The sequence below is a fragment of the Brassica napus genome, chromosome C8 (genome assembly GCF_020379485.1).
Source record: "Brassica napus cultivar Da-Ae chromosome C8, Da-Ae, whole genome shotgun sequence".
NCBI classification, from domain to species: Eukaryota; Viridiplantae; Streptophyta; class Magnoliopsida; order Brassicales; family Brassicaceae; genus Brassica; species Brassica napus.
This window is the reverse complement of record NC_063451.1, coordinates 18,894,354-18,904,933: the sequence shown is the minus strand read 5'-3', so window position 1 is coordinate 18,904,933 and position 10,580 is coordinate 18,894,354. Positions and strand designations below refer to the sequence as shown.

The 10,580-nt window shown below is 34.3% G+C and overlaps 1 protein-coding gene across 1 annotated transcript; it reads left to right on the top strand.

The window, feature by feature from the left end:
• Window positions 1–6,741: 6,741 nt before the first annotated feature.
• LOC106407412 (UDP-glycosyltransferase 75D1-like) lies at window positions 6,742–10,154 on the top strand. The gene is made up of 3 exons (XM_013848269.3): window positions 6,742–8,210; window positions 8,669–8,717; window positions 8,847–10,154. Exons 1-2 carry the CDS (start codon window positions 6,784–6,786, stop codon window positions 8,673–8,675), a joined length of 1,434 nt encoding a protein of 477 aa, XP_013703723.1. The 5' UTR covers window positions 6,742–6,783; the 3' UTR covers window positions 8,676–8,717; window positions 8,847–10,154.
• The last annotated feature ends 426 nt before the right edge of the window (window positions 10,155–10,580 follow it).

Here is a 10,580-nt window from a genome sequence, read left to right as displayed (position 1 = left end):
CTCCAAAATCTTTTTGGAACATTGGTGTGAAACATCATTGATCTTGTTACCTCCATCAAGTGAATGTTCTTCATTTTAGCAACTCCATTTTGTTGAGGATTGTACGGACAGCTTGTCTGGTGAATAATTTCATGTTGAGCAAGATATTGCTTGAATGTTTGACTTGTATACTTTACACCATTATCTGACCTGAGAATTTTCAGCTTGGCATTGAAATGGTTGCAGATAGGGTCTGGAAATTTTTGAAAGCTTCCAACACCCTGTCTTTAGACTGAATTAGTGTCACCCAAGTGTATTTGGACTTCTCATCAATGAAGGTGACAAAGTATTGTGGTTCTCTCTGGACACACACATAGCAGTCTATACATCAGAGTGAATTATGTCAAAATATCTTTCATATATGGTACTAGACTGTGGGAAGATTGTCCTACAATGCTTCCCCAATATGCAAGCTTCACAATCATCATTCTTCAAGACCGCACCTGGAAGCATTAGGTTTAGGGCTCTGGTATGAAGATGTCCCAGCCTAGCATGCCATGATGTGATATCAACCCCGGTGGATGTACTGACCAGACAACTAGAAGTAGATGTTTCGGGCATCCCTGTCTTCTGAAGATGATAGAGTTCGTTGTGAATGTGTCCTTTTTCAATCACCTGGCCTATCTTTAAGTTTTAAAATTCAACCTCATCTAGTTTGAAGACAACCTGGCAACTAAGATCAACTATAGCCTTCCTCACAGGTAGCAGGTTTGATGTAAACTGAAGCATATACAAGGTAGTTGATTCCCTATCAAACAACATAAGGTTCCATATCCCTTCTATCTTAACCTTATCACCATTTGCTATAAGAACATTTCCTGAGGCAGGCTGGACATCACTAATCAAGTTCATATCACTAATCATGTGATGGCTTTCTCATGAATCTATAATGATAGATTTAGAGTCGAGAGTGTGTAACAGCCTTCTTGGATGAGATAAAGGCTTAATAAGGGAATGTAGGTCACTCATGGTTGTCGGACCATCAGTGTTGGTTGTACTATCAATACTTCTCTACGTTCCTCCTTCATTTGAACCACCACTAAAAGATGAATACTTGTTTTTTTCTTGAATCGTTGGATGATCAAACTCCTTGATTACATTCCTGACTAGATTCAAATCAATTATTCTTGGCATATTGCGCTTCTTATGTTGTTCCTTAGCCTTCTTGTACTCTGGAAACAACATCATGTTTGAGATCTCCCTCATGGAGAGATGTGGACCAGTGGACAATAGATTGTTCCTACTGGTTTTGATAGAGACTGGACTTTGATGAAACTTTTCCGGAAGGGCTGAAGCTTTCTTGAGTTCCAGAGAATAGGGTATACTCCTCTATCTTGAGTTCTGGTGAGGTTCTTCTCTCTTGGAAGACCTTTGTACCATTGGATATAAGGATGTATCTAACAAATTTTGAAGATAATCTGAGAAGAAATAGATTTACGGAAATTTTTGTGAGGTTTAGGAGCTTAAAAGCTCTGATACCATGTGAGAATATGAGATGTAGTAGAAGTTTAGTTTCTGAAGAATTAAGAACTTGAGAGAGAGAGAGAGAGAGAGAATAATTTCCTTAATTAATTTGTGGTCTTACAAGTAATTTAAATATACATGGGAGAAGAATTTAACAAAAATTAAACTAGAGAGAAAAGGCTTGATATGACATATCCATGATTCAAATTCAAACTCCAACGGTAGAATGAATAAATTGCCGTGAATGGGTTGACGTGGAAATGTCTTGCTGTGAATAATAAGCCGTGGATGGATGAGTTTTTGTGGATCTTCATGACAATACTCCTTATCATTTATTTCTTCATGTCAACACTCCCCACAACTGGCAAGAGAGAGGGACCGTCAATGATTCACGCAGGAAAAAGAAAGGGGAAGGCATTAGCAATTCAAACGAAACATTTTTGATACCCTACAATGTAAAAAACGAAGGAAATTTTCTTTCAAAAAAAGAAAGAAATGAAAGAAAACAAAGGAAACTCATGTCATTGTTGGACTAAACGAGCCAACGCTGACACTGAGATGGAGGCTTTTGACGCGAGGCTCCACCGGTGAGATAAGAACTGGTAGACAAGACACAACATCCACGATCTCCTTGCTTACGCTCAGATTCATGTAACTACATATAGAGAAGGAGAAGACCGGTGTCAACGGACTTATGAGACTCTGGCAGAGGATCCAAGTCCCAAAAGAGAGAGAGGGAGCACAACAATCACTCTATAATGTTCAACTGTTGAATATATTATTCAACATTCGATGTGAATGGTTTTGTACCAACTCTTGCCACTTGCGTCATAATTAATTCCCTTTACATCACAAGTTACACTTTCGTTTCCCATGCCAACTTCATTTTCAATAATGAATTATAAGTACGAATATTCTTCGAGAATTGAAACATTTTCAGCATTCTCTTCATCTTGGCACACCAGCATGTTCTTTTGCCTTCTTCATTGTTGCTATTTAGATTGCAAATTAATTCTCCTCTATTTCACGATAAGTATCGTTAAGGTTTTTGCACACGAGTTAAGAAAATTACTAAATTTTCTGTTTTACCCCTATTTAGTATAGATTTTGTTTGATTTTATTAATTAATGAATTAAAAATAAAAATAAAAGTTGGAAAGTTTATCTTATATTTTCATTGAAAATGTAAGATGACACTTATAATGAAACATAATTTAAAAGACAAGGCGACACTTAATATGAAATTGAGGGAGTACAAATTAAATGTTTGCAAGTGGTGGTTTAATATCTGAGAAACATAAATTAGAAATGGAATGTATAAGTATTTATTTTAAAATTCTGAGCTATAATATTTTAACTTGACATGTTCATTGTTAACAACATCCCTAGTAAATTAACATAATATGTTTCTCAAGAAAAGAATCATCAGCCAAAAAAATGTAGTTGCAAAGTTAAAAACTTAAAATCATAAAAATTCTTTTTATTAAAGCATAATTCATTAACTTTGACATTATAAAGATCTCTAATTGATTTCCTTGTTTTTTCCTTCCGTAAAGAAACCTCGAACTTCCCAAGTAAAAAGAAAGATTTTTGAAAATTATAGTATTGATAAAATTGGAATTATTTTGAGTATTTGACAATCTGTCCATTTTTAACAAAAATATTATAACACAGAAATAATATGAACACTCACTATAAGAATAGTTGGATAATGCAACATAATTTTGCAACTTTTATTTTTTGTTAAAAATTTGCAACAATTTTTGCAAATATTTTGTAATGATGACCACACATCACAATTTTATCACATTTTTATTTCAAAATCATAACAAAATGGTTTGTTGCAAAATATATTGCTAATTTGCAATATGTTTTTTTACATATGAACATATGTTGTAAATTTGTGATAACTATTCAACGATAATGAGTTGACATTCTTTTGCGTTAAAAACATGTGACAAGTATGCAACAATTTAGAAGAACTCTTATGACCAGTGTGACAATTTTATATTTTGGATTTTGTAACTCTTAATCAGAACTTGTGGTTAGTTTTGTTTTTATTTGGTTCAGGTGTTGGTAAATACGTATTATATAAATTAAATGGTTTTGGCTTGCTATACTAAACTTTTTCTTAAAAACCTAAGTATGATTTGAGATTGATGAATGGTTTTTAGTCTAGTTTATATCCATTTGATTCAGCTCAATACATATTTTCATAATGATTAGGTTTTGTGCATATCCACAACTGAGAAAAGAATATTGCATAGCCTAATTCCACGTTTAATTTTCATTTGAAATATTTAAAACTAGAACAAATATTCTAATCAAACTAATAACCTCCTTCTTGATATTTCAGTTATCTAACAATTCAGAATCTTCTTTAGATAAGTACAAATCTGGATCAAATATTTCTCACGATTACATTTAAAAAATATATACGATTAGATATACGCTTGTACATTTATATATATGGCATTCTGCTTTCTCTGTCTCTATATATATTCCAAGCTTTCTCTGGAATACAAACTAACACAGAGCCCAAATATCTATCTATAGTTATAAGCCACACACATACGTTTCTATATTTACTATAGCATTTTCAATTTCACTGGACGAGTATAAGGATCAGGCGTGTGTTTGTTGGTATATGTTCTCAGATCAAGATAATACACAAACCTGTGTTTTATAGCTTTTACTTGAGTCAGATTATTTCAGTTAATTTATGTTTAGTCGTCAAAAAGTCTGTGAGATCAGACATTAGGTGTGTTTGAGTGCAAAATACCAGGTATGTCTTTGAGGCTTATAATTATTTCTTTTCAGTTACTTATAAATTATTTTTCTTAATTACATTCTTCTTATGCTCAGCAGTCATTCTAATCAATGGTGGATTTTCTGCTATCTTTAAAAAAAGATCTTTCAAGAGCAGCATTCATCAAAAAGGATATATAAGCTTGAAGAAATAGAGCAAATAAGGAAAAGAATTTTGTCGGTGTGAAAAATAATCTCTCATTTTTTGTATTTTATATTTATTTAGTGTGAATTTTTTAAGTTATTATAACTTGTTTGGTGGTTTTGTCTTTGATTTTTTAAAATATAGTTATTTTAGCTGTCACAAAATCTATCTAATAATCAGTTTAATATGATTTGTATTCAACTAACCAGCTTATAATGATTTTAATTAATCAAGTCAAAAAATTAAAAACAAAAATTGTACCCGTGAAAAAAACCCAATGCACATTACAAAATAAACAATTCAACCGTACATCGCATTGGACTATAATTTGTCGTAACAATTAAATAAGGAAATGGTTTCATATAATATTTTTAAACATTTTTTTTTCTATTATTGTTACAAAATATCTACAATATATATTTATAGTCGAAAGAGATCTTAAAAATAGTTGTTAGAAATTTGCAGCAGTGCTTTCTATGTGTTTTGTAGCGATGATTTACAATGACGTGGAGTAGCAAACAGATGTTGTAATATTACTTTAAGTTTGCTACATTTTTTTCATCACATTAATACAACACATATAACAAGAACATAATTTATTGCAAATTTTGCAATATTCATGCAACAAATATGATTTTGCAACACTCAATCAGCAACAAAATAAAACATGTTGAGACTTCGTTACAATTACTATGTTTGCAACAAAATATCGACTTTTTGCAATAATTTTTTAGTGTTGCTATACTAGTATTTTCTTGTAGTGACTTAAAATAACTCCACCAAAGCATACATAACGCAATCTACATTAAATAAAATTCAAAATTTGTAAATTTGAAAAATTAAAATCCAGTATTTAGAATATTAATAGCAAAAAACTATGTTTGCGCAAATTGAGTTCCTAGAGATTTTTATTACCAGATTAGTTGAAACCTAAACTGGAACTATCAAAATAGACATTCATAAAATGAAATTTACTTTTTGTCCAAAATTTATGTAAAAATCGCTTTTAAGACGATCTCAGTCAATTTTGTATTTTTTCTAAAGAATCATTTTTAGAACTATCTCAGTCAATTTTAATTTTTAAGATCGTTCAGACCTCGCTAAAGAATCGTTAATTCCATTTTGCGCTCTTGGGATGTGAGATTTCCGGAATTCTTGAAAACATATCTGAAGAATTTGTATCGCCTCTAATTTTGTTGCAGAACATGGCCAAGTTTAAGGTTCATTTATCGTTGCTATTAGATATTTGCAATTTGTCTCAAAGCTCTGGCCATGCGGAATGTTGAAACATGTTTCCATAGACATCTCAGTGCTTCTAATTATGTATGCAAAGTAGCATGTCGCCGTCTTTAAGTTATGTGTCTCCATGAGTTGAATCTTGCCTAAACTATGCATCCTAGTCCATCCACATCCACTGAACTGAGATGTAGAGGTCCATGAACCATCTACCATACAGATATTACTCAAGCTTAAGATTTGTATCTCGTCAGTACAATGCTCATGCAAAGATAAGGATACTGATTCATTTGCATTGAATAAAGCTTGACATTCACTTTCTGCATATCTGACAAATTCCAAAGGGTCTTTATCTATGTCCTAAATAGTTTATCATTCCGGACATTCCAAATATACCAGATTATTCAGGGATAAAGATTCATGTCCAAATTTTTATCCACGATGATGTTCTTCCTCTAGAATAAATAATTCATACTGGCATAAATGCTCGGTAGCGAAAAAGTGTTACAAGTAGGCGGAGTTGTTGATAAAGAAAATGCATATAAAATTGGTTGGTATTAAAAACAACATGTGTAACAGTTTCTTTTGGTTTTTCATATCTCGGCTAATAATTATCGCATCACATATTACGACGTATCATATTCTTCGTGACCGCCGCATATTATGTTATCAGTTGCAAAATAACTTCTCCGGTAACTTCTACGGTGTTTTGATTTCTCAAAGTAAAGGGTTGTAGTTTGGTTATACTAGATTCCAATTCTGTCTTTTTAGAGGATTGAAAAATATTGTCATATAATGTTTACAAAAATGTATTTATATTATTTTAAGTTGAATGTTCACGTTCGTTTTATATCAATAAGTTAGTAGGACAGGACAAATTGTCATCTACTTGCCTCCACTGAATCCACACTATCTTTGAGAGTTTTCGTCATCACTAACGTCACAAAATTGAGCTGTCCAATGCACTCAGTGGGGTTGTCCCTTTTTCACAGTATACTTTTTATCACTTAGATCTGTGTCGGTATAATCTCTATATAAGTCTAAACTGGTATAGTGTCTTTCCATTAACTACAACACCAAAAATATAAGAAAATGGATAACAATAATGATTCACCAAAATCACTAACCGGACCACACTTTCTGTTCGTGACATTTCCAGCACAAGGCCACATCAACCCATCTCTCGAGCTCGCCAAGCGCCTCGCCGGAACAATAGCCGGAGTTAGAGTCACCTTCGCTGCCCCTATCTCCGCCTATAACCACCGTATGTTCTCCAAAGAAAACGTCCCTGAAAACCTAATCTTCGCCACTTACTCTGATGGCCACGATGACGGCTTCAAGTCCTCCACTTCCTCGGACAAAGCTCGCCAAGACACTGCAGGACGTTACATGTCTGAGATGAAAAGACGCGGCAGAGAAACCTTAACCGAACTAATCGAAGATAACCGGCGTCAAAACCGGCCTTTTACCTGCGTGGTGTACACCATCCTCCTCACTTGGGTCGCTGAGCTGGTGCGTGAGTTTCACATCCCGTCTGCTCTTCTCTGGGTCCAGCCCGTAACTGTCTTCTCCATCTTCTATCACTACTTTAACGGCTACGCAGATGCAATCTCAGAGATGGCTAATAACGACCCTTCTGGTTCTATTAAGTTACCCTCGTTGCCACAGTTCCGTCTCCGTGATCTTCCCACGTTCATCGTCCCTGCAAACACATACTCGTTTCTCCTACCGGCGTTTCGAGAACAGATAGAGGCGCTGAAGCAAGAGGAAAACCCTAAGATCCTTGTCAATAGTTTCCAAGAGCTTGAACAAGAAGCTTTTAGCTCGGTTCTTGATAATTTCAAGATTCTGCCCATCGGTCCACTGATAACATCTAGGACCGACTCCGAGAGAGGCGCTGAATACATACAGTGGTTGGATACAAAAACGGATTCAACCGTGTTGTATATTTCTTTTGGAACACTTGCCGTGTTGAGAAAGAAACAGATTGTGGAGCTCTGCAAGGCGTTGATACATTGTCGGAGGCCGTTTTTGTGGGTGATTACGGATAAGTTGTACACAAGTAAAGAAGATAGGGAAGAGAACGAAGAGGAGAGCACAAGAAGTTTCAGAGAAGAGCTGGATGAGATAGGAATGGTGGTTTCTTGGTGCGATCAGTTTAGGGTTTTGAAGCATAGATCGATAGGTTGTTTTGTGACGCATTGCGGGTGGAATTCGTCGCTGGAGAGTTTGGTGGCGGGAGTTCCGGTGGTTGCGTTTCCACAGTGGACTGATCAGATGACGAATGCAAAGCTTCTAGAAGAGTGTTGGAGGACAGGTGTGAGAGTGATGGAAAAGAAAGAAGATGCAGAGGTTGTGGTGGAGAGTGGGGAGATACGGCGGTGCATTGAGGAAGTGATGGAGGAGAAGTCGGAGGAGTTTAGAGGAAACGCGGCGAGGTGGAGAGATTTAGCGGCGGAGACTGTGAAGGAAGGAGGATCTTCGTTTAAACATCTCAAAGCTTTTGTCAGTGAGCACATGTGAGATTAGACGTTATAGAATTCAGTTCTGTAGTTTTCTTTTTTGTTATGAACGTAGAATCGTTTTATTCATTATTATGGTCGAAGGTTTATGTTTTATTGTGTTATGTTCTTAGATGTTTGGCTTGTTTACTTTGAAGATGTTTACTCTTAGCCAATTCTTATGTACTTCTTCCGTTCCTAAAAGATCCATATTCTAGAGAAAAATTATGTTTTAAAAAGATACATATTTATATTTTCAATGTAATTTTTATCAATTAATAATGAAAAATTGTGAAGTTTAAGAACATTAATTGCATTTTTTTAAATCCTATTGGTTTTAAAATATAAGAAACATAAAATTACAAAAAACTATGCATTTATAGCTAAGTTTTAATATGTTTTATTAAAAAATATGAAAATTCTAAAACATGAATCTTTTAGGAACGGAGGAAGTATCTGTTTATTCTACTTTCCAGTTGCTGACACTTTTAAAGAGAAACAGTTGCATCCATCCATGATACTGATGTGAGTATTTTCCTCTCTAAACTTTTAATATATGTATCTTTAACTAAGATAGTTGGTAAATGTTTGTGTGTTTTAACTAAGTATCTTACATGGAATAACTAACAAACACGTTTCTTTCTTCAACCAAAGACTTGATGAGAAACAGAAAGGGAACATAAGAAAACAAATGGTTAATGAGGCTAGGAGACTTTCATGAAGAAAATTTGGGAACAAATTCAAGACTTGCAAGAAGCAATATAAATCTTATAAGAAGTTGAGTCGGAACAGAACATGACTTGGTTTTGATACAACTGGATTCATCTAACATGAGTGAGGAATGATGGAGCGAGCAATGTAAGGAACAAGTTCTATGATCCCTTTAGATTCACTGGTTCAGTTTTTTTTTCACTATGTTATCACTTCTTATATCAATACAGCATTTAACGTTTTATTGTGTTCAGTTCATTGGTTCTGTATCAGACTGTTTACACTGATGTATTTGATTGTTTGAACACTAAGTTCATGAAAGTACTGTTATCTAGATTGTGTTTGACTAATGAACTAGCTGTGTAAGTCTTTTTACACTAAAGTTTGAATTGTGTTCTCCTTGTTTCAGAAGTGGCATGGTACTAGAGAAATAAAATATAAACAGGTACCAAACATAGATTTGATGGAGAATGTCGTTGGGACGGTTTATATTAGTGGATGTGAAGTCGGACTGCTCAACAAGGTGAAGAGGTTTTAGATACAAAGTACTCGTATCATGTGGATGATGCGTATGTTGAAGTTGATGCCGAATCAAGGCATGATATCCCTATTCAAGGAACTGATGTTGGAGCTGAACCAAGGCATGATATCCCTACTCAAGAAATTGATATTACATCTGAATCAAGGAATGTTGGCCCCTCATCTTCTATGTCAAATTCTAATAAGAGAAGATCAAAGATTGTATAAGCAATACACGTTGTGGCAGATGTGATTAGGAAGAGTGGTTAATCGCGTGACAAGATTCTTTTCCACAAGAATTGTCTAACAGAGAACCATCACGAGTTTAGTTGTAGTCAGCTTCGGGAGGTTCTATACTCTTTGCCTACTATAAGGGTGTAATCTCTTTTACACAAAGCCTCTATTAACCATCTCAAGAAAGATCCTGCAAATCATCAAAAAAAACCTGTCTTATAGAGAGGAAGAGAATAAGGTTCTCTATTTGGAGTATGCAACCGGTGAAAGCAGAGATACATGGAGACTTGTTTATGTTTAGTCTAATATGAATCATGTTTATGATTATATTCATGACTTTATTTTAATGAGTTTTACTCTACAAAACTTTCGTATGATTTTTTTTATTTTGAAATGCAACTCTAGTCGATCAGCCGTTCTTAGCCAAGGATCTTATGTAGCGGTACATACACTTATGTAGCTTTGATCCTTAAGATATAATGAAAAGTCAAGTATGTGGTAATATGCTTATGTGGTTTTCAAGTTACATTTATATTTTTAGTTGAGGATGATGACATACACTTATGTAGCTGTAATCAAGTTTTTTAGGTTTTTTTTTAGGGCTCTGAGGGCGATATTTTTGGAGACTAAGTTTTCAAGTTTCCCTTTCCCCAAAGTGATGCTAAGAGTTTTCAAGGCATGATATCCGAATCAAGGCATGATATGTTGAAGTTGATGTTAAGAGTTTTCAAGGCTCTTAATCAAATGTTATAGTATAAAAGATGTCAAACCAGTTCTAAGTGATTCTAAAGTAAAGGGAATGCAAGACCATGCTTAATCTAAATGATATCAATTGGTGAGATGATTTTGAACTAGAATACTACTAAAATGCAATAAAGAACAAAGTTTTCCTTTCTTATGAAATGGAAGAACTCATGGACTAAG